At 43.9% G+C, this 24,963-nt stretch overlaps 1 protein-coding gene across 4 annotated transcripts in view; it reads left to right on the forward strand.

The window, feature by feature from the left end:
* The first annotated feature begins 318 nt into the window (after positions 1-318).
* The window catches only part of NT5DC3 (5'-nucleotidase domain containing 3), a 60,602-nt gene continuing 35,957 nt past the window's right edge, over positions 319-24,963 (forward strand). For 2 of the 4 annotated variants that reach the window (XR_009009775.1, XM_007198611.2), the window contains exons 1-2: positions 319-595; positions 23,253-23,437. Coding sequence is in view for 3 of the 4 variants with exons in the window: in XM_007198611.2 (XP_007198673.2) it covers positions 394-595; positions 23,253-23,437 (387 nt within the window). In the remaining variant the exon portion in view is untranslated. Of the gene's footprint in view, positions 596-20,753; positions 20,857-21,470; positions 21,712-23,252; positions 23,438-24,963 lie in introns of those variants that run through there. The other 2 variants (XM_057557238.1, XM_057557239.1) reach the window with 2 other exon arrangements.

Raw genomic sequence — 24,963 nt, forward strand, 5'->3', positions numbered from 1 at the left:
CCGGGGTCAAGTCTCGTGGTCCAGGGCCAGCAGAGCCATCCTATTCCATGTGACCTCGGCTGACTGGGCGTTCGCGCCACCGCACAGCCACCTTGGCGCGCCACACGGTCAAGAAGCGGCTGTAGCAGGCTCCGCGCGTGGCCGCGACTACCCGGGGTGCCCAAGCCCTTGCTGCCCCGCCCACACCGGGCCCGGCCTAGGCCCCGCCCCAGGCCCCGCCCCACCAAGACTCCTCCCCTCCAGGACCCCGCCCCGCCAAGGCCCCGCCCCCGCGGCGGCCGAAGGGGCGGGCCGCGCCCCCACGTGCTCCGACGTAGGGACCTCCAGCCGGGCGGGCAGAGTGCGGGCAGAGCACCGGTCTTCAGGCGCCACTCGCGGCGGGTGGCGGCAGGCATGGCTACGGCGGCGGCGGCGGCGGTGGCTCGTGGGGCCGGTGCAAGGGCGGTGGCGGCCCTGCGGAGCGGCTGCCGGACTGCGGCTCGGGGGCGGTCGCGCGCGGGCCCCGCACGGCCCTTATGCACAGCACCTGGGACCGCCCCGGACATGAAGCGCTACCTTCGGGAGCGCTACCGGGAGGCGAAGAGGAGCACGGCAGGTGAGTGAGGCTGCGCCCTCCCGCACCCTCGGTACGTGAGAGGGCCCCTCCCCGCCGGGCTGGGGCGCCAGGTCCCGTCCCATGCGGCCATCGGGGAAGCCGGCACCCTCGGACCCGCGTGGGTCCGCTGCTGACCTCCAGAGCCCCCCCCATCGTGACCCGCGGTTGTCCCCAACCACGGGCGACATCGCCTCTGCAGTGCGATTTCCGGGAAACGCGGAAAAATGCGCCTCCAGAAACTTTACAACTCTTGCCTTTCTCCTGTCGGGAAAGCCGTTTTATAAATTCCTGGGATTTTTAGCCAGAAATCTGCATCAGAAGCGCTTTGGGCTCTCCTGGGGGTTCCACGGACATCACTTGGGAGACGGTCACCCCCAGGCACCTTTAGGTATTGTTATTAATAAACAACAATAATAGTAACCGCCGGAGTCCGGCAGGCGGCGGGTTACCCTGGATTCCGCTGCTAAGCAGGTGGCAGTGTCCGGAGGCTGATTTATTTTCCTTCTTTGTTTTAGGGGATGGGGTAGGATTTGCTGCTCTTGACATTGGAGGGGGTCGGGTTGGGAGTGTTCTGAGTTATCTACTAACCTCAGCGAGGAGGTGATTGCAGGGAGTGACCACTTTGTGGTCAGATGAACATAAAATGAGCTTGGTTTGATTGTTGGTAAGGGAAACAGGGAGGGACGGAAAGAGGACCCAGTAAATACTAATGTCAGACACATAAATTGTCTCCCTGAATTCTTCCCCATACCTAGGAAGGAGGTACCACATCCCCATCTCATAGATGAGACAGGCCAGACTCAAGTTTAAGAAGCTTTGACCTCGGGTCTGTCTCAGCCCCTAACCCATTGTCCTGTTTCCTGCACTGCCTTGCAGTAGCAGCTGATCGTTTGGGAACTGGTGTAAAGGGCCAGTGATAGTCCATTGGTGCTGCTTTTTTCAGGAAAGATTTAGAATAGAAAGTTTTATACTGATATTTTTGGGGGTGGGGGTGGTGGTGGTGGAGGTGGCGTGGAGAGACAGGGAGAGAATATTTGGTGGAGAGAACGTTTGGTAGAATCACATTTTACAGACAAGGTTTGCTGCTGCAGACTGTGAGACTCTGGGGACATCACAGAGCTCCAGTTTCCTCATCTGTAAAATGGGGATGGATGCTGGTGATACCAACATCATAGGGTTGTGGCGAAGAATGAGTGAGTCCATCCATGAAAGGTGTTTAGAACAGTGCCTGGCAAAGGAGATAGCTGAAGGGTTGGATGATAAAGATCAGCTTCAGGCCAGAGTTGGGCATTGGTGTGGGATAATCCCAGGGGGATTTTGGAGTAGGACAGCTTGAGGGAGATTTTGAGATTTGTTAGCTCTGTGACTTTGGTGGCAAGTTACTTTTCTCTGACCTGAGTTTTCCAACTGTAATGTGGGGATAAAGTGAGGATTTTTAGTGTGGGCTCAGCACCCAGCAGATGCTCAGGAGATAGTAGCTATTGCGGCTGGCTATTAAATAACTCAGTCTTAGACACGCTTAGTAACGGTGGAGGTGAGTTAGTTAGCACTAGGGTCTAGGTCTCCTTTAGCTTAGGGCAGTGCCACATGCGGTGTAGAACAAGCCACCTAATCTCTTCAGTCTTCTTTCTGTAGAGTGAAGCCACTGGACTAAATAATACGTGAGCCTTTTCAAGTGTTACAGGTCTGAGAATCAGTATGCCGGGTGCCCCATCCTGTCTTCACGCCCCCAGCACATGCCCATGTAGTCCCTGTTTCACCCCTGAGAACTCAGGGACTTTTTTCCTTCACCCTATCTGGGGCTGCACCACCCCTACCCTCCTTTAGCTGAAGTCTGTACACATGCGCAACTTGCATTCATTCACTAGGCATTTATTAAGCACGTACCAGTGGGCTTAAAAGCTGTTGATTCACAGATGGACGCATGTGAGAGGGAGGGGCCCACAGCGGCTGAGCACCTGCCCGGGCCAAGCGAGAGGGACCCGAGTTGCACGGATGGGGAGGCTGGTAAACAGATAAGTGACAGTCCAGCTCGGGGAAGATAAATAACGGCCCCAGGGGATGCAGGAAATGCTTGACACTGTGTTCGTAGGAGTGAGGGCTCAGGAGAAGTACTGATGCTCATACAAAAATATACAGGTTTTTTTTTTTCTTTTCGGTTTACTAGAGGACAAAAGAATTTTGTTTTCTCCCTTCCTGATTATTGCTTTCTGGTGTTTGATCTCTTGCCTTAATCCAAACAATCCCTTCAGGTGTCTTCTCTTTGAGGAGGTTCCCAGAATGAAGCCTGCTCAGGAAAGATGATTTTTACTCTTTGTTTTACCCTTTCTCTCCCACCCTCTTTTTTTGTTTTTTTTCAAAATTTTAAAAAGTTTTTAAAAATAAACTGTATTTTTTAGATCAGTTTTAGATTTACAGGAAAATTGCATGTTTCTCTAAAGCCCATATGCAGTTTTTCCTCTCTCATGACTATGGGACTGTGATATTGAGATTTATAATCAGAAATATTGCAGAGAACCCTTAAAAGCCTTGGAATTTCCTAAGTACGGTACAGAGATGATAAAGGTGTCTTTTGTTATTTTAATTAGGTGACTTTCAGAATACCTCAGGGCAACCACAGGGTGGGGCCTGGATGCCAGGGAACCCAGCCCTGTGGTTAGAGAGTTGGCACTGTGTGTCTTCTGACCTGCACCCCTCCAGGAGGGGAGAGGGGCTGGAGATTGAATCGATTGCCAATGGCCAATGATTTAATCATTGCCTGTGTAATGAAGATTCCTTAAATGCCTCCATAAAAACCCAGAAGGATGGGGTTCTGATGGCTTCTGTGTTGGTGAACACGTGGAGATTGATTTGGGGAGAGTGGTACACCCAGAGAGGGCATGGAAATTCCTTGCCCTGTCCGTGTACTTTGCCCTCTGCATCTCTTCCATCTGGCTCTTCCTGAGTTATATCCTTTTATAGTAAACCAGTGATCTAGAAAGTAAAATGTTTCCCCGAGTTCTGTGAGCCACTCTAGTAAATTAATTGACCCCGAGGAGGGGGGGGTCAGTTGAACCTCTGGTCTATAGCCGGTCTGTCAGAGGCACAGGTGACCACCTGGACTTGGAACTGAAGTTCTGCAGGGGGCAGTCTTGTGGGACTGAGCCCTTAGCCTGTAGGATCTGATGCTCTCCCCAGGAGGTGTCAGAAGTGAGTTGTGTTGTAGGACACCCTGCTGTGTCGAAGAATTGGTGGCCTGGGGAAAAAACTCACATCAGAATTGGGTGCTGAACCCCTTAGGTACATTTGTCACAGTTAACCAATATTGATACATTGTCGGTATGTATCAGTATTAACCAAAGTCCATATATTTTTTTTTTCAAAGTCCATATTTAATTCAGAATTCCTTAGTGTTTAACCTAGTGTCCTTTTCTACTCCAAGGTCCCATCCAGAATAGCACACTGCATTTAGTTATCATGTCTCCTTGGGCTTGTCTTGGCTGTGACAGGGTCTTAGAGTTTCCCTGTTTACCATGACCTTGACAGTTTTTTCTTTTTTTTAAACAATTCTTTTTTAAAGTTTTAAATTTTGTTTATTTATTTTTGGCTGTGTTGGGTCTTTGTTGCTGCACGTGGGCTTTTCTATAGTTGCGGTGAGCAGGGGCTACTCTTCGTTGCGGTGCACAGGCTTCTCATCGCAGTGGCTTCTCGTTGCAGAGCACAGGCTCTAGGTGCGCAGGCTTCAGTAGTTGTGGCACGCAGGCTCAGTAGTTGTGGCTCGAGGGCTCTAGAGCGCAGGCTCAGTAGTTGTGGTGCACGGGCTTATTTGCTCTGCGGCATGTGGGATCTTCCCGGACCAGGGCTCAAACCCGTGTCCTCTGCATTGGCAGGCAGATTCTCAATCACTGCGCCACCGGCGAAGCCCACCTTGACAGTTTTGAGGCGTACTGCTCACATACTATGTAGAATATCCCTCACTTGGAATTTGTTCCTTTTTTTTTTTAACTTGAGATTTCATGTAATATTTATGTATCTTAAGTCAAACTCAGCCCAAGGAAAAGTTTCTTTATATTGTTAGGAAAAGAAATACTGGTTTATTTCCTTATTGGTTACCTCTGGCAAAAATTTCTTGTAGAACTGTGGGTCTCAAACAGAGTAAGGGAGGGGGGGATTTTGACCCCCCCCCAGGGGATGTTTGGCAATATCTGGAGACCTTTTTGACTGTCACAACTGGGGGAAAGGGAGTGATGCTGGCCTGTAGTGGGGGGAGGCCAGGGGGGCTGCTAAACATCCTACAATGTATAGTACCTTCTCCTGCCCCGCCCCCCCAAAGAAAAATCCAGCTTCAGATGTCAGTAGTGCCAACACTGAGAAACCTTGCCCTAAAAAGGTGAAAGTCTAAGAAATCATTGTGTGATTATAATTTAAAGGGATGAATATATTTGTGTGTGGTCTGTTATATGTTGTGTGCGACTTCTTTGAACTTAATCCCTGGCCTTCCCTGTGTGCTCATCAGGTAATTATCCTGTCCTGTTACATACGAACGGAACATTCTTGTGCCTTCAAGAGCAGTGACTCCAACCATACGTTTGGGTAGCCTGGTGGATTTTCCCCCCTTCAGAGGTCATCCCAGAGCCTGCCCTTTTTAGAACGTTTGGCTACTTGGCCGGGGCTATGAAGTATATTAAGTTGTGGAAAGAAGTATGGAGATAAGTGTGAAGCATTAGAAGAAGGTTTTACAGGGTGTTGAAGGATTTATTCAGAGTTCTTGGTTGATGTTTGGTGAGGATTGTGTGTAGCTCAATGGTGTGAGCTTAGTGTGTATAGAATAAGCACAAAATGCAAACGCTTCCCTCGAGGAACTGCAGCGGGTTAAAGAGATACCTGTAAGATAATTTAAAAATTAGGCCGGTGTTTCTCAGACTGGGTTCCACCATCTTCTGAGAGATGTGGTTAAAGAAATGTGCAAAATGTATGTGAAAGGAGCTTCTTTACCGATAGGCTTATCAGAGCTAGTGAATCAGAGCCTTTAAAATACATGACTCTCCAAGAGGGAGGACAGAGGTATATAGTACTTCGCAAATAAATTTTGGATCCCCTTTTTTTGAGGTAATAGTTCAAAATAGATCTTCTAAAGAAGACTTTAGGAAGTTCTAATAATATCTGTAACAAGAATGTATATTAATAATGTCCAAATCCTTAATTGTAACCAGAAATATGCTTTTTATTTTTTTAAATTTATTTTATTGAAGTATTTACAATGCTATGTTAATTTCTGCTGCGCAGCAAAGTGATTCAGTTATATATATATACACATTCTTTTTCATATTCTTTTCCATTATGGTTTATCACAGGATATTGAATATAGTTCCCTGTGCTATACAGTAGGACCTTGTTGTTTATCCTTCCTGTATATAATAGTTTGTATTTGCTAATCCCAAACTCCCAGTCCTTCCCTTCTACCCCCCACCCCAACCATAAGTCTGTTCTCTATGTCTGTGGGTCTGTTTCTGTTTTGTAGATAAGTTCATTTGTGTCATATTTTAGATGCCACACATAAGTGATGTATATGGTATTTGTCTTTCTCTTTCTGATGTACTTCACTTAGTATGATCATCTCTAGTTGCATCCATGTTGCTGCGAATGGCATTATTTCGTTCTTTTTTTTTTAAATTTATTTATTTATGGCTGTGTTGGGTCTTCGTTTCTGTGCGAGAGCTTTCTCTAGTTGTGGCAAGCGGGGGCCACTCTTCATCGTGGTGCGCGCGCCACGCCTCTCACTATCGCGGCCTCTCTTGTTGCGGAGCACAGGCCCAGACACGCAGGCTCAGTAATTGTGGCTCACGGGCCCAGTTGCTCCAAGGCACGTGGGATCTTCCCAGACCAGGGCTCGAACCCATGTCCCCTGCATTGGCAGGCAGACTCTCAACCACTGCGCCACCAGGGAAGCCCTCGTTCTTTTTTTATGGCGGAGTAGTATACCATTGTATATATGTACCACATCTTTATCCATTCATTCCATTGTATATACGTACCACATCTTTGTCCATTCATCTGTCGACGGACATTTAGGTCGTTTCCATGTCTTGGCTATTGTGACGAGTTCTGCTGTGAACATAGGGGTGCATGTATCTTTCTGAATTATCGTTCTATAATTAATAATTATATAATTATATGTTATATGCCCAGGAGTGGGATTGCTGGATCATACGGCAACTGCGTTTTTAGATTTTTGAGGAACCTTCATACTGTTTTTTCATGATGGCGGCACCAATTTACATTCCATCAACAGTGTAAGAGGGTTCCCTTTTCTCCACACCCTCTCCTGCGTTTGTTATTTGTAGATTTTTTAATGATGGCCATTTTGACCGGTGTGAAGTGGTACCTCATTGTAGTTTCGATTTGCATTTCTCTAATAGTTGGGGATGTTGAGCATCTTTTCATGTGCCTGTTGGTCATCTGTGTGTCTTCTTTGGAGAATGAAACATGCATTTTCTATGCAGCAGAGAGAATAATAGGGACCCTTTGAGAATCTGGAGAAAGCTGTATATTGTTTTTAGAAAAATATACACATTTGTACTATTGCACATAACACAAGCACTCACACACACACACAAACTATTTTGTATATAATTCCAAGGGGTTTCTGAAGCATCTGTCTCATTTGGCGAGTCCACTGCTCATTTATCCCCTCTGTTGTCGTGCAAGAAAGCGTGAAGGACTGACATGTGATGGGATGCTTATGGCGGTGGAACTCAGCATGGGGACTGTTTTCTAGATTAAAATTTGCACATAACATCCAGAAGTCTGTCTGGAATAATGACCTGTTTGGGGCCTGACATGTTTGAGGTTTTCTGAAACTGTGTGGAGGTGGTAGGGTGACCCATCAGCATAGAGTGAGGGGCTGAAATCTAGAATTTTTTTCCCTTTTTCACTAGGGCATCCTGGGTAGCATAAACAGGATGTGAAAGGAGATGAAAAGATAATTTTTTTGCCAGTTTTTGAAGGTAAGTAGAATTAAAAATATATGCATTTTTCAGTGGTTCTCAAACTTGATGGGCACATCAGAATCACCTGGGAGCTTGTTTAAAAATGAAGACTTCGAGGCCCTAGCCCTGGGGATTCTGATTCAGAAGGCATGGAGCCAGGGCCTAGGAATCTGTATTTTTACAGGCTGGGGTTGGAAACCAATCCTTAATTGAGCTTTTGAAGACACGTGGAAACACAGACATGCTCTGTATTTTAAAGTTCTTTTGGATTTTGGCTTCCAGCAGTTTGGCAGACTAGATAGTCTCAAAACCTTTTTGTACGGGATATTCACATGCAGATGAAAAATACAAAGAGCATTGTTTGCCTGTATAGCTGAGCTCTGAGAAACTGAAGAGAAATCACAGGGACTAAAAATGATGACTAGTGAGCAGCCCTGAAGGTGTTACAGTCTTGGGAGAATTTGTTGGGTTTTATTGGCCGTGCCTGCTGGGAGTGCGTGCGTGTGTGCGCGCGCGCGCACACACACACACACACACACACACACACACACACACCTACAAAGGGCTGCCTTCCATGCAGAGACAATAGGGAAATTTGTCACTCTTGGTCTGTGCTCTAGACTTTTTCCTGTGTGTGCGTGGGGTGTTGTGAAAGTCTCCCCATGACTTGTAATCATAGGCTAGTCCTCACATAGGCTTGGGTTTGAATTTATTCTGCTTGCGTGGTCTGCTTGTGGAATCTCAAGATGAGAAATTAACTAAATGTGGTTCCAGGGTGATAGCATCCAGGGTTTCCTGATAGAAGCAAATGCAAACTCTTCCTGGATGAATAGACCTTCAACCTAGCCCCAAAGGGAGAGCAAAGAAATTGGTAGACCTGTGAGTAACTCTAAACACACATTGACAATATAGAAATCAGTCCGAAAGAGAGCAGGAGAAGAGGTAAAAGAAACTGAGAAAAAGCAGGAAATACCATGAAGGATGATGGTGGAAATAATTCCAAATATATCAGTGATCATGATAAACTCAGATTAAAAGATCGTCAGATCAGATACAAGAAACACAATCTAGCTAGGTGCTGTTTAAAGAGATACACCCCAAAACAAAGATGTAGAAAAGGTTGAAGTTAACAGAATGGGAGACGACATCTCGGGCAAATGCATACCAAAGAAAACCAGCTTGTATGAGTATCAGACAAGTACCAAAATGGCGTTGAAAGGAAATAATGTTTACTGTGGGAAGAGTTGCAAGTTACAGTCCACGGACCAAATCTAGCCTCTAGTTAAGTTTTATCGGAACACAGCCACACTCATTCGTTTCCATGTATATATTTTTTGGCTCCTTTTGTGCTATGATGTCAGAGTTGAGCAGGTGCAACAGAGACTGTATGGCTCGCACAGTGTTTACGGACTGGGCCTTCATAGAGGATGTATGTTGACTCCTGAACTTAAGCTGTGCTTATATATCAACATGGATGAGTCTCACAAAAGCAAGACTGAGTGGAAAAAAGCAAGTTGCAGACGTATACTAATTATAAAAGATTTGAAAACACAAAAAATACTGTAGATCACCTGTAGGGATACACGTGCATGTGGTCAAAGTCTAAAGAAATGCAGGAAGAATGTTAAACACCCAAATCAGGGTAGTGGTTACCCCCGCCGCAGGAGGAGAATGCAGGTGACGTCTTAGAGGTTTTAGTTCCTAAGCTGCATGGTGGGGCCGTGGGTGTTGTTTGTATTATTTTTATACCTTTCTGTGTATCTTAGAACAGTAACATGACACATTCTTTAGAAATCTTTTGTTTAGGTGTGTGATGTTGATGATCCATGGCTACAGGAAAAAATAGCAAAAGGGCTTAAGGGAGAAACATGCCACATAATAATTTTCACGTAGGAAGGAAGTTCCTAAAATAGAGAACCAGAGGGGCCGCTAGAGGTCATGGAGTCCAGTCCTCTGCTTGGAGAAGGAATCCCTTTTCCATAGCCCTCGCTAGTGGCCACCCGGCATCTGCTTGAGTTTGCCGTGTGATCACAAGGCTGCCAATTTTTATTTTGGATGGCCTGAGTCACAGAGAGTAGGTAATTCCAAGAAGATGGTGATGGTGTGTTATCCTTGCCCTGCCCTTTGACTTCATTATTTGGGAAGCTCGCTTTTACATTCACTCGTGTTTGTTGATATCCCTTGTTGGTACTTGGTCCTGACCACAGGAGGCCACATGTGGTTCGACTGTTTCAAAGTGGAGGGAAGCAGTGCATGGCATATGGAAGGCACTGATATTTTTTTTTTTTTTTTTTTTTTTTTTTTTAAAGGATTTTCTTATTTATTTATTTATTTATTTATTTTTGGCTGTGTTGGGTCTTCGGTTCGTGCGAGGGCTTTCTCCAGTTGCGGCAAGCGGGGGCCACTCTTCATCGCGGTGCGGGGACCGCCCTTCATCGCGGTGCGCGGGCCTTTCTCTATCGCGGCCCCTCCCGTCGCGGGGCACAGGCTCCAGACGCGCAGGCTCAGCAATTGTGGCTCACGGGCCCAGCTGCTCCGTGGCATGTGGGATCTTCCCAGACCAGGGCTCGAACCCGTGTCCCCTGCATTAGCAGGCAGATTCTCAACCACTGCGCCACCAGGGAAGCCCGGCACTGATATTTATTCTTCTCTATTTCCTCTATGCTTTGATGAAAAATTGTGATAGTTTTGCTTAGTATTTGATCTTTTGATATGACTAAATTTTTAAAGATTTTCCCTTGAAACAAATGTACTTTTCTTTTGAATAGTTTTTTGTTTTTTATTAAATGACTTAAGATTAGGGTGTCATTAAACCATTACTGTATATAATTTTATTGCAAGTGCAGTTGCATATAATTTTATGTTTGGAACTTTAGGAAGCCTGATGGATTTCTATGGAGAATTACAGATATTACAAAGTAATAAGATATAAGTTTAACTTTTGGTGGGAGTAGTATAAATGTCATGTGTATTATAAATTATTTGGATGACTGATTCTATTTGTCATGGATTGCTTTTCCCTGGAGATGGTGCAAAATATCTAAAGTCCTGGAAAAATGAAAGCTTCTTTTGAGATGAATAAACGCAGTAGAATGACTTCCGCCCAGCCCGGTGTTAAGTTCCTCTTGTCTCCACCTGTCAGAGTGATGTTTCTTGGTCTTCCCCACTGCCTGGGATGTTGCTCACTACAGAGCCTTTGCTTTATTATTATTTTTTTTAATAATCCCTGCACAATCCTCTGTACAGTGTCGGGCACATAGTGGGTGCTTATTGAAAAAATTCCTGAGGGTTTAGTAAGTGGGAAAATCAATTTACAAACATATTACACGTGTATGATTCCCATTTATATAAAGTTCTAGAAAATGCAAACGAATCTGACTGAAAGAAGAACAGCGGTTGCCTGGGGATGGGTGGGGATCGAGGGACTGAGGGAGAGGTGGGATTCAAAAAGGTGTGAGGAAATGTTTGGAGATGTTAGATGTACGCTTATTATCTTTATTTTGATGATGGCTTTGTAGGTGTGTGTGTATGTCAAACCTCATCAAACTGTATGCTCTGTGTGCAATTTATTATGTATCATTTGTACCTCAATAAAGCTATATAGTAAAGACAAAGAAATGAGGGAAGGACTCTGGTTTAGCCTGGCTTGAGGTAGGTACCCACCCTGGAGGTGGGACCCTGGAAGTGGTCCAGTGCAAGTCAGGTGTTCTAGTCTGAACAGCTGTGGCTGGAGGGGTCGGGCAGGGTCCTGGAAGAGCCCAGAATGTGTGTGTTCAGAGGTGGGGAAGGGCCATTGCTTATCTGAGGGTTGGGGCGTGCTGGGCAGGGAACCCCATAGATGTTCACCTTCGTGGAGAAAAGGATAGGATGCCTTAGATACTTGGTTTCATCTTGGCATCTTGCGTTGGGCTGTTGCAGAAGTAAAAGTGGTTAACAACTGAACGGTTTTTGGAGATACTGGAGAAAACAGTTTCTGGCTAAAAATAGTTGCTTTTATTTTATAAAAAAATTTTTTTAATTGAAGTATAGTTGTTTTACAATGTTATGTTAATTTCTGCTGTACAGCAAAGCGATTCAATTATCTATCTATATATCCGTATATATATATATATATACACACACACACATTTTTTTTAAAAAAATATTTATTTATTTATTTTTGGCTGTGTTGGGTCTTCGTTTCTGTGCGAGGGCTTTCTCCAGTTGCGGCGAGCGGGGGCCACTCTTCATCGCGGTGCGCGGGCCTCTCACCATCGCGGCCTCTCTCGTTGCGGAGCACAAGCTCCAGACGCACAGGCTCAGTAATTGTGGCTCACGGGCCCAATTGCTCCGCGGCATGTGGGATCTTCCCAGACCAGGGCTCGAACCTGTGTCCCCTGCATTGGCAGGCAGACTCCCAACCCCTGCGCCACCAGGGAAGCCCCACATTTTTTTTTTAACATTCTTTTCCATCATGGTTTATTACAGGATATTGAATATAAGTTACCTGTGCTGTACAGTAGGACCTTGTTGCTGATCCATTCTATGTATAATAGCTTACATCTGCTCACCCCAGCCTCCCACTCCATCCCTCCCCCACCTCTCTCCCTCCTTGGCAACCAGAGGTCTGTTCTCTATCGATGTGAGTCTGTTTCTGTTTCATAGATAAGTTCATTTGTGTCATATTTTAGATTCCTCATATAAGTGATATCATATGGTATTTATCTTTCTCTGTCTGACTTACTTCACTTAGTATGATCATCTCTAGTTGCATCATGTTGCTACAGATGACATTATTTCATTCTTTTTTATGGCTGAGTAGTATTTCCTTGTATATATGTGCCACATCTTTATCATTCATCTCTTGATGGACAGTTAGGTTTTTTTCATGTCTTGGCTATTGTAAATAGTGCTGCAGAGAACACTGAGGTGCATGTATCTGTTTGAATTATGGTTTTCTCCTGATATATGCCTAGGAGTGGGATTGCTGGGTCATATGGTAATTCTATTTTTAGTTTTATAAGGAACCTTCGTACTGTTCTGCATAGTGGCTGCACCAATTTACATTCCCACCAACAGTGTAGGAGGGTTCCCTTTTCTCCACACCCTCTCCAGCATTTATTATTTGTAGACTTTTTGATGATGGCCATTCTGACTGATGTAAGGTGGTACCTCGTTGTAATTTTGATTTGCATTTCTCTAATACTTAGCGATGTTGAGCATCTTTCGTGTGCCTATTGGCCATCTGTATAAAAAGAGTTGTCTTAAAATCTGTAAGGTCTGATAGTAGTACGCTCTTATGAATTGTCTGATCCCAAGTCACACTTGCTCCTCAGTTTTCTTTCCCTGACTGTAACTGATTATCAGCAGAAAGAGTATTACGTGGACATAATCATATCAAATAACATTTGTTGGCACGAAACAACAGTCTAAATATACATGTGAAACTTGTGTTATGGTCAAATTGTTCCCTAACGTATCAGTTGCACCAAAACAAATTCACATTTTTCAGAGAATGTGAAATTGTCAGTGGCAGAACTGACTGGCCTTTGCCCAAGTGTTACTTCACAGAAGGAAGTTGTCATGTGGTGAAGTTTGCTAAGAGAGAAATCACCTATAGTGGAGTTTGTCTTTTTCTTGTTATTTTTTAATTGACAGTTATAGATGAGAAGTTTAAGGGTTTAAAATTTGGCTGTGGAATCTTGAGTTCACTTGTGGAAACAGTGGGAGAGATGTAAATACTGCTTCACCTTAGATACGAGTCCCTACACTTTTATTTTTCATGTATTTTCAGTCTATATGTATACTTTTTTAAAAAAATTTATTTTATTTATTTATTTTTGGCTGCGTTGGGTCTTCGTTGCTGCATGGGCTTTCTCTGGTTGCAGTGAGCTGGGGCTACTCTTTGTTGAGGTGTGTGGGCTTCTCATTGTGGTGGCTTCTCTTGTTGCAGAGCGTGGGCTCTAGGCGTGCAGGCTTCAGTAGGTGTGGCACAAGGGCTCAGTAGTTGTGGCTCACGGGCTCTAGAGCACAGACTCAGTAGTTGTGGCACATGGGCTTAGTTGCTCCGTGGCATGTGGGATCTTCCCGGACCAGGGCTTTAACCCGTGTCCCATGCCTTGGCAGGCGGATTCTTAACCACTGAGCCACCAGGGAAGCCCCTATATGTATACTTCTAAAAGAAATTTTGAAACCTTGTTTTCAATCTATACATGACCTTTAAAAAGAGAATTTGAAGCTGTGTTAAGTGAATATGAACTAATTCGTAAAATATTTTGAATATTAATATTCATGAAATATAGGAGTATTGTGAAATATAAGCAGAAGTTAAGATTTGATCAAATTAGGAAAAATAAATATTTGAAATCTACTCTAACTTTTGTTGATGTAGGAACATAGAAATATGTCACGAGCTAAGAAATGTGACCTCGAGCTGGTAATCTTGTCTCATCTTCATTTTCCTCCTGTAAAGTGGGGATAATAACTAGTGTCTCATGTTAAGTGGGGTCCATTCACATTGCTTCATATGGTGCCTGGCATATCACAAATGCACATAATTATTAGCCACTAGGATAACTTGTTGGTCCATTGAGAACTGGGAAGATTCAAAGAAAGCTTTGTGGTAGTATAGTTATTCCTAGGTCCCCAGGGGATTTGATCTAGGACCCCTGAGGATACCAAAATACACGGGTGCTCAAGTCCCTTATATAAAATGGCATAGTATTTGCTTATAACCTAAGCATATCCTCCCGTATACATTAAATCATCTCTAGATTACTTTTAATACTTAATAAATGTAAATGCTGTGAATAGTTGTAAATACAGTGTAAAGGCTGTGTAAATAGTTGCTGGCATGTGGGAAAGTTTTACTTTTTGGAACTTTCTGGAAAAAAAATTTTGGGGGGGAATATTTTCATTCTGCAGTTGGTTTGTTTTTTTTTTTTTTTCATCCATAAATACTTTTTTTGTTTTTTAAATTTCATTTATTTATTTATGGCTGTGTTGGGCCTTCGTTTCTGTGTGAGGGCTTTCTCTAATTGCCACTCTTCATTGCAGTGTGCAGGCCTCTCACTATCGTGGCCTCTCTTGTGGTGGAGCACAGGCTCCAGATGCACAGGCTCAGTAATTGTGGCTCACAGGCTTAGTTGCTCCATGGCATGTGGGATCTTCCCAGACCAGGGCTTGAACCCGTGTCCCCTGCATTGGCAGGCAGATTCTCAACCACTGTGCCACCAGGGAAGCCCCTGCAGTTGGTTTGTTGAATTCGTGAATGTGGAACCCAAGGACATGGAGGGCTGACTGTAAATGGGGGAAAAAGGAGGCGTTTCTTCTGTTTTTTGAAGCTCTAAAATTCTCTGGGAAAAAGTTTTTTCCCCCCCATTTTTCTCTTCTTCCTTTTCTTCTTCAGGGGCTTCATATCTTTATATTCTTTTTCTAGGAGAACAGCTTGATGTCTACGGCATATTCCAAAAAGAAAAAGTCTAATTAATTAAAGAAAAATGACATCTTAATGTCTCTGGGACTGTGGTTTTTCCATTACCAAAAAATTGAACTTCAAGGATTTTCAAGTGCATTTCAGCTTTTCTGTTTGAACATTTTCCTGTTAACATGTTTGGTTCCTGAGTTCAGATATCTGAGATGTGTATGTTTGGGCCTCCAAATGGAGCATGTTTTCCCCCAGGTTTTGCTTTTTAATATAACTGCAGTGAAATCTTTGGGTATAAATCTTTATCTGCATCTCTTGGTACTTATTGCCACCCTGCTTTCTGGAAAGTTCGAACTGGTTTATACTCTTATTAAACATCAAGGAGTGAGGCTGCCCATTCCCAGCACCAGTACCCGCTCTGTGTTCTGTCATTAAAAACAAAAAGGGTAGAAACCCCACCCCCCAGAGAAAACCACATACAAATAACAACAACAGCAACGAAGACACCGCTGCAGTCTCATTGGAGAAAAAGTGTCTTACTTTTCTTAGCCAAGTGACACATGCTTATAATAGAAAAAAGTGTAACTGAAATAAAAACAGTAAAACCATTGATAATCCCACCTTTCAGAGAGAGCTGCTCTTAACTGTCTAATTGTCTTAGTTTTAAAAAAATAAATTTATTTATTTATTTCTTTGCTTTTGGCTGCATTGAGTCTTTGTTGCTGCACGTGGGCTTTTCTCTGGTTGCGGCGAGCAGGGGCTACTTTTCGTTGCAGTGCGCGGGCTTCTCATTGTGGTGGCTTCTCTTGTTGCGGAGCATGGACTCTAGGCGTGTGGGCTTCAGTAGTTGTGGCACGCAGGCTCAGTAGTTGTGGCTTGCGGGCTTTAAAGCACAGGCTCAGTAATTGTGATGCACGGGCTTAGTTGCTCCATGGCTTGTGGGATCTTCCCGGACCGGGGATAGAACCCATTTTCCCCTGCATTGGCAGGAAGATTCTTAACCACTGTGCAACCGGGAAGTCCCTGTCTAATTGTTTTAGTTTGCTTTTTAAAAAAATAATTGGAATGGTTGAACATTTGTTTATTAGCCATTTAATTTCCTTTCTTGTGAGATATAGTCTTTATCTTTTTGTTTATTGGATTTGTATGGCTTTTTCTTTTTTTACATTAAGGATATTAGTCTTTTGCTGTTTATCTTTTAATTTTGTCTAATATAACCCTTCCCCCCCCCAAATTTGTGATATTTTTTGATACACAGATGTTTAAAATTTTTATATTGTAAATCTGTTGATATTTTTCTGTTTTGATTTATTCTATTGCTTTTACATTTGGAAAGTTATGTTCTATCCTGAGATGAAGTAAAGAGTAGTCTATATATTTTTCCCACCTTTTTAATATTTAGAAAAAAAACCTTAGCTCTTTGATTCACATGGTGTTTGTTTTGCAGCATAGTGTGAAGGAACATCTTACTTGACACCCTTTCCATATAGGTAAACAGTGTTTATTTAGTTAGAGAGATAGACTATTCCAGGTGAATTTTATTCATCAGTATTCAATGACAGTATATTCTGGAGAACACAGAGTAGTAGATTGCCCATCTTGTTGAAAATAGGGCATATGAAGGAGGATTTAAGATTGGGAAAACAGACTGAAGTCTAAGTGGGGACTGCCTTTGATGTCATGTTAAAAGTTGAAATTTGTAGGCAGTGAGAATTTTGAGTGGCTGAATATCCTTTAAATGAACTTTTAGTTAGGAGTCCTTCAGCTGCAAGCAATAAAAATAAAAAAGCCTGAGTCAAACTGATTTAATTTAAGCAAAAAATTGAAAAGATATTTTATGGGCTTGTGCAGTTGAAAAATCCAGAGGTAGTACCAGCTTCAAGCTTGCCTTGATCCAAGTTCAGTTGATGTTGTTGGGTGGCTTCTTTCCGTCTCTTGACCTTGCTCTCCTCCCCACTGGCCTCTTTTTCAGGTTCCTAGAGGGGGCCCCTCATATCTCCAGATTTATATACTCTTAGGCCCAAGTTTGGAAGAAACGAATGTCTCTTTCTTGAAATTCCCTTATAAATCCAGAAATTTCCTTGATTGGACTCATTGGTTCTCTGTGGCTACAGGGGACATATGAGGACAATTGGCTGGAGGTGGTTCTGTGCCTGCCCCAAATGAATCCGTGTTGGTGAGGGAATTCAGGGGTTCTCTTTGGCCAAGTTTGGGTCACATGCTCTCCTCCCAGAGTCAGGAACAGAACCTCCCCAGGACCACATAGTCTGAATGTTAGGGAGGGGCGGTTTCCCAGAGCAGTTGAGCATACTGGAGAAACAGAAGGTGTGTCAGTCAGGTTAGGCTAGGTTATGCTGCAGTGACAAGCGACACCAAAAATCTCAGTGGTTTAGGATTGGCAGCTATAACCACAGTTTATTTCTCACTCCTGCAGTCTCCTGGGACCTCAGGCACTTCTCCAGGGCAGTTGCCCTCAATGTGGTGGCCTAGCCTTCCAGGCTTCTCCATCTTGTGGTGTCTCCATAGCACATGTGTCCATGATTGATACAGCAGGGGAGGGAGTGTGCTCTGCTCTGGAAGTGACCCGTGTCACTTCTGGCCACAATCTGTTGGCCAGAGCCGGCCAGAGCGGGACTGGGGGTGGTTAGGGGTGAAGGGGGGGGGTTGTAATCTTCCCCATGTGCCTGGAAGGAGAGAATGTGAGTAGCACACACGCCCAGGGCCCACAGTCACTGCCTACCACAGGCTCCCTCGAGGACCTCAGTTGGTCTGACTCATCCCTTATGCCCCTCCTCCTGACTTTATCTGACCTGTTCCTGGGACCGTGCTGAGAGTAGGGGATGTATCCCTTTAGAGCTTCCCAGTGTGGTGTCCCCAAGGGCCGAGGGACAGTCATGTGGCCTTTCTGAGGACATCAGGAGTATTCCTTGACATGACTCAGGCCATGGATTTCTACCCGGCACTGTCCCACACACTGCTCCGTTAGGCTGGGGGCCTTTATTAAGGGAGAGTCAGTGTGCATTTCTGAGCATTACAGGGAACACAGTACTTATCAAAAATTGTATTTCCCAAACTCAGATCTTTACACGGTTTAAAAATCTTTACTTGAATAGGTGGAAAAATGTCTGACTTCTGTATCTAAGTTCTGATTTCATTCATACTCAGAAGTAAAGATAAAGTTAAGGCAAGGAAGGAATTCTTCTGTGGTGATCTTACAAAAACAAACTCACCAAAAAACCAGAATAACAGAAAATGGTGTAGTGGCTATAGAAAACAGTATGGTGGGTCCTCAAAAAATTAAAAATCAGGTTACTGTATGATCTAGCAAGTCCCCTTCTGGGTATATACCCTGAAGAAGTGAAAGCAGGGGCTCAAAAAGATATTTGTCCATCCACGTGCATCGCAGCTTTATTCACAATAGCCAACGGGTGAGAGCAACCCAAGTGTCCATGTGTCATCACAGATGAATGGATAAACAAAATGGGGATATACTTACAGTGGAATATTATTTAGCCTTTAGAAGGAGTGAACTTCTGACACGTGCTCCAACATGAATGAATCTTGAAGATGCTATGCTAAATAAAATGAGCCACTCACAAAAGACAAATACTATGTGATTCTCCTTATATGAGGTACCTAGAGGAGTCGCATTCCTAGAGACAGAGCATAGAAGGGTGGTTGCCAGGGCCTGGGGGAGGAGGAATGGGGAGCTGGTGTTTAATGGGTGTGGAGTTTCACTTTTCCAAGGTGAAAAGAGTTCTGAAGCTGGGTGGTGGGGATGGTCGCACAGCAGTGTGAATCACCTTAATGCCACTGCACCGTACACTTAAAATGGTTAAGATGGTAAATTTTGTGTTATGCATATTTTACCACAATAAAAATAAGCAAACACAGAACCCCAGGAAGCTTACAGATGTTTCCTGTAGGTGGTCCACTGCGTGTCCTAGTGCCCTGGGGGACGAGCAGGTGAGTAACCGGAAGCTGGTGCGTGTGCAGGGGGCGCCCAGCCTGCCGCCGGATCCCAGGAAAGGCGCTCACCTCCCAGCTCAGGGTGGCTGCCTTGGGACCCAGCTCTGGCCGGAGCTTTGGGGAAGTACATAACTGACTAGTCAAGGGCCCTTCTGTTTATACTTGGAGTTTAGACAAGTATAAAGTTTAGACAACTGAGTTTAGATTCAGTTTAGACAGACCGTATTTCTCTGAATGGTTGGCATTCTTTTCTTTTGCCTTGTAATGACTTGCGTTTATTCTTAGCACTTTTTTTGAAGTGATTGCATGGGATGCTGAGATCCTTTTAAGCTGCTGATGTCCCTCGTGTTTATTTCGAGTGATGACAAATTAAGCATGCAAGCTTTCCGGTGGTGATGTTCATGTGACTGATGCACCTTGAGCTTTCCCTCCGGTGGGGAATGCATTCCCGGGCAGCTTCTGGAGATGTGCTGGCTGTCAGCACCGTGTTCCAGCACCGTCGTGTTCCCTGAGGGCTTCACAGCTTCTTCTCAGGTAGCAGAAAGGGACGTAGACTTCATTGCCAGCACCTTTCTAAATAGAAACGTCTAAGGTCAACAGGCCATGAGAACTTCCTTGGAAAGGTCATTTGTGAAAGAAGAGCTTTTGGTCACTCTGTAAGCGATCCCGCTTCACTTCGTACAGACGATGCCATGTGGTCCTATTCGGAAAATGACATCCTCTGCAGTGGCCCGTTGATGCTGTAAGACCAGATGGTCTTCAGTGTTGGATGCTGAAGAGCTTAGGACTGCTGGCTTCTCCCTTCCTGAGGACTAGTTCTCGTGAACTGTCTGCCTTCAAGTTTCTTGAAATGTTACATCTTTCTTATCCTCAGATGGATCATAGTTGCAAAAAAAAAAAAAAAAAAAAAGGCCAAGGTTATCATCTCATTGATTTTGACAAAGGAAACTAAGAAGAAATGGAATTGTTGGTGAATCTTGGCTATTTGGATTTTCAGTAGACTTGGTCATATCTAGGTTGTCAGTGGGAGAGAAACTTGGCATCTTACTGGGAGAGAAGCTTATGGCATCTTACCTGGTGACCATGAATAGGCTTCAGGGGTCAACCTTCCTGAAGTTTTCCACAAAATTTTATTTGTGTTTTTCTGTGGGGAGAGGATTCTGTGGCTTCTGTTAGGTTCTCAAAGGGATCCAAGCCCCACAGCTATAAGGAGCCTTCTGAAAGGCTCAGAATACGTCATTGTGGCTGGCACGGTGCCCTGATTGGAATTGTCACCCTGTGAAAGTAGTACTTTTTGGGTATGTCAGGTGGCCCCTGAGAAGTGGATAATGTGAGAAAGAAGTGAGCAGAAGGGAAGGAGGAAGCATTGTAGACTCTATGGTAAGCCTTGAAATGAGGAAGGATTGACTCCATTTTATTGAGAAAATAAATGCACCCTTCTCAAATGCTTGTTGATTCCCGTAATCCTGGAGAAGAGCATTAAGAGTGCAGATTCTGAAGCCAGACTTACCAGGTTCAAATCCCAGCTCTGCTGTGTAGTTGTTGTGTGTCCTTCAGCAAATTGTATAATTTCTGTGTGCTTCTATGTCCTCATACATCAAACGGGGATAGTAGAGCCTTCGCCTCATGAAGTTGTCGTAAGGATTAAATGAGGAGGTAGAAAGTGCTTCTGAGCATATGGTACGTGGTAAGTGCTTAATAAATGTTAGCTCTTACGACAGAGCCAGGAGGTGGCCCTTAGTAATGTGAAGGGTAGTAAAATACAGATAGTTCAATTTTAGTAGTAAGATGTGGACAGTTCACTTTCCGTGTGCATGTGTTGGTGGTTTTGTACCTACCTCCAGGAAGTCGCCTGCCTTCAGCATTTGTTTACTGATGGGTTGCTTCGGGTGAATTTTGGTGCACAAACATCATAAAAGGTGAGAGAATGCTGTTACATATCCTCTTAGCAAAATGGGACGGTCTGTGTTCTTGTTGCAAAATGCTGCATGATGAGATTCTTTGTGTTAAATGACTGCCTGTGAAGTGACTGGATGAGAATGTTGTACTTCCTTTTTGTCTTTAGAAATACATTGTGCAACCTCTGTCATTACCTGACTCTAGAGAGCTGCTTTCTATCTCTTTGCATTCATCTTCTGACTCATCTAATAATTGTGAAATGTCTTCTTCTGTCAGTTTTATGCTGGAAAATAGAGAATTATGAATTCTCAACTGTGTTCCATGAAAGCTAAAAAAATGACTGCAGAGATGGTATCTTCAGACTTCTTTGATATACCTTCCTGAAAATGATGTGATACTTGGGGCAGGGCAATGAGGAAGCTGAAGGATGACGTTGTAGCGATGATTTGTTTCACTATTGCAACATCTTGGGCAATCTCCTGTCATATCCTGCTTTCTTTATTTAGTCTTTTTTTAAAATCATAGGTGGGAATAATTGCTAGGTAATGATGAAATAATGCCTGCAATGATAAAATAGGAAAATGTTTCAAGATGTTGGAAACTAAGATCACTAACCTCCCATACTGCATCTTAGATTTTTAAAAGGATCCAGTGGGCTCATGGAAGTCGTAAGGTAGGATGAGTTTTTGGAAAACCTCCAAGGAAGAATAAAAGTCATGAAAATAGCAATCCTCACAAATAGTCAGAACTGCTCAAAAAAGAAGCTCAAAACTATCATAGGATCCAGGGGACCCTGATGGTATCCTGGGGATAATCATATTTCTAACAAACCATCTGAAGGAAATCATCTGAAAGGCAAAGATGAACATCTGAAGGTACTTAATGCTGTTTTTTTTTTTTTTAAACAGGAAAAAACCCTAAGTGTGTAACATAGAGTAAAAGGTTGATGTGGCACAATATACCAGAATCTTATATAATGGGTTTTTAAAAAAAAATTAATTAGTTTATTTATTTATTTTTGGCGGTGTCGGGTCTTTGTTGCTGCGCACGGGCTTTCTCTAGTTGGCAGCGAGGGGGGGGCTACTCTTCACTGTGGTGCGCGGGCTTCTCATTGCGGTGGCTTCTCTTGTTGTGGAGCATGGGCTCTAGGCACGTGGGCTCCAGTAGTTGTGGCTCGCAGGCTCTAGAGCGCAGGCTCAGTCGTTGTGGCGCACGGGCTTAGTTGCTCCGCGGCATGTGGGATCTTCCCGGACCAGGGCTCGAACCCGTGTCCCCTGCATTGGCAGGCGGATTCTTAACCACTGTGCCACCAGGGAAGCCCTATATAATGATTTAAATTTATATTCTTAGAAAGTCTGTAATGATAGAACACATTATGATAGGATATTAAATTTAGAGTGGAACACAAAGCTGTGTATATCGTGTGGGGTCAGCTATGTAGACTACGTACATAGAACAATATGGGCGGCAAATACAGGAAATGTTAGTAGTTTTTTTCTGGGTGATGTTACAGTGGGTGATATTTAATTATCTACATGTTTATCTCCTAAAATCTCTAACTGGCATGTATTCTTTTTTAAACAAAAGCAAATCTTTTCGTGATGTCGAAGCAAATATTTTTTTTAATAACAGCCTTATTAGGATGTTATGTACATACCATACAATTCACCCACTTAAAGTTTCCCATTCAGTGGGTTTTAGTGTAATCAAAACAGCTGTTCAGGGCTTCCCTGGTGGCGCAGTGGTTGAGAATCTGCCTGCTAATGCAGGAGACACGGGTTCGAGCCCTGGTCTGGGAGGATCCCACATGCCGCGGAGCGGCTGGGCCCGTGAGCCACGGCTGCTGAGCCTGCGCTTCTGGAGCCTGTGCCCCGCGATGGGAGGGGCCGCGATGGTGAAAGGCCCGCGCACCGCGATGAAGAGCGGTCCCCGCACCGCGATGAAGAGTGGCCCCCGCTTGCCGCAACTGGAGAAAGCCCTCGCACGAACCAAAGACCCAGCACAGCCAAAAAATAAAATAAATAAATAAATAAATAAATAAAAATTAAAAAAAAAAAAAAAAAAAAAAAAAAAACAGCTGTCCAGCCATCACCACAATCAATTTTAGAACATTTTCGCCACCCCCAAAAGAAATTCTGTGCCCATTAGCAGTCATTCCATTTCTCCCCATCTGCCAGTTCTAGGCAACCACCAGTCTATTAATACTTTCTGACTCAGTGGATTTGCCTAGTGTAGACATATCATATAAATTGAATCATACAATATGTGTTCCTTTGTGACTGGCTTCTTTCACTTAGCGTAATGTTTTCAAGGGAAGGCTAATCACTCTTCAACTTCAATTTACTCATTTTGTTTTGAAATCATACTGACCTTTATTTATCATAGGGTATAATGTATTTTTTCCCTTTACTTCTAGAATTGGTTCCTTCCATTATGAGCAACTTGTTGAATCCAGATGCCATCTTCTCAAACAATGAGATGAGCTTGTCGGACATTGAAATCTACGGCTTTGATTATGATTACACCCTGGTGTTTTATTCCAAGCACCTGCACACACTGATATTTAATGCCGCTCGGGACCTTCTCATCAACGAACACAGGGTAAGAGCGTGGGGACCTCACAGTCCTCGTCCCCTTCCCCGCTGGCGTTTGAAGACTAGCCGTGAGCTGACCTGGCCTTGTGCATGGCACGATAGACATCCCTTAGTAAATTGTTGCTGAATGAATGAGTAGATTTGGTTCCGTTCCAAATGACTCCATCTGGAAGATAGTTTTTTTAAAAAACCACTTTATCGAGGTATGATTGACACGTGAAAGACTATATGTATTTAATGTATATAACTCACTGAGGTTCAGGAGAAGTGTGGGAAACCATCATCAAGGTCATAAACTATCCATCGCCTCCCAAAGTTTCCTCCTGCCCCCTTTATTTATCATTATTGTTATTTGTGTGTGTGTGTGTGGTAAGAACGCTTAACATAAGATCTACCCACTTAGCAAATTTTGAGTGTACAATACAATATTGTTAGCTATAGGTACTATGCTATATAATAGATCTCCAGAACTCATTTGTCTTGCCTAACTGAAACTTTGTACCTGGAAGATAGTTGTTTGTTTATTAAAGAATCTTTAGATGTCTCAGACAAAAAGACTGTCCCAAGTTACTCATGAGTGGAGATTCAGCCACGGACGTTTGCCCTCTCCTTTCTCATGGAGCAGTGACATAGGTTCTCCCAAAGCCGGATGCAGTGGCAGACTGTTGAGTTCTGGTTGGAAGGAATTCTTGAAATCATGGGCAATGTTTTACTCTCATCACTGAACGGAATCGTGTTCTTAGATAAAGAATATTTGAGTGTCTTTTGATGTGTAGTGTTGTTGAGAGCTTATAATAGGGAAGGAAGAAAAACACTCAAAACCAAACGTGGTTTTCTCTAGTCTAGTTTGAGTACATGTTTCAGGAACCAGGATGAGAAGCATCCTCAGAGGTCATCTGGACCAGTCCCCTTTGAGAACCCCTGGCAGCATCCCGAGAAGTGTGACTGGAGTGCATCCCTCCTGGAGGTGTTCTCCAGGAACTTGGGGAGATTCTTCCACGGGTTGAACAATTCTGCCTTCATGCAGCTTTTACCCCTGATCCCTTCTCGTCATTCATCCCTTCACATGTTCATTCTCCCTTTACTCAGTCCTGTTCTGTGCTAAGCTCTGTCGTAGAAGCAGGGAGGATGAAGGTGAGTAGGATACAGGTGCTGTCCTTGGGGAAGCAACAGTCTAGTGGGGGAGTCCATCCTGTAGGCAGGTAAATTATGAAGCCTCTGCCTGGTGGAGCCCTACAGACATCTGAACAGAGAGCTAGGCGTGTGCAGAGGATGGTTGGAACAACTTTCTCTGCCCGAGGGAATTGGGGAAACAACGAAGGAGGTGATATTTCAGTGGAATCTGGAAGGAGTTTATCCACAGAGGTGGGCTGGGGGTGGGGGAGGGTGGGTGTGAGTAACCTAGAAACCTAAATCATGAAAACTGATGTTTTATACTTGACTATTTGAGTAATGGGCTGGGTGTTATGTGGACCATTATGCCCTCTAAGACTTTTTTTTTTTTTCTTTCACACACACACACTGTATTTTATT

This window comes from Balaenoptera acutorostrata, chromosome 11, assembly GCF_949987535.1.
Source record: "Balaenoptera acutorostrata chromosome 11, mBalAcu1.1, whole genome shotgun sequence".
Taxonomy (NCBI): domain Eukaryota; kingdom Metazoa; phylum Chordata; class Mammalia; order Artiodactyla; family Balaenopteridae; genus Balaenoptera; species Balaenoptera acutorostrata.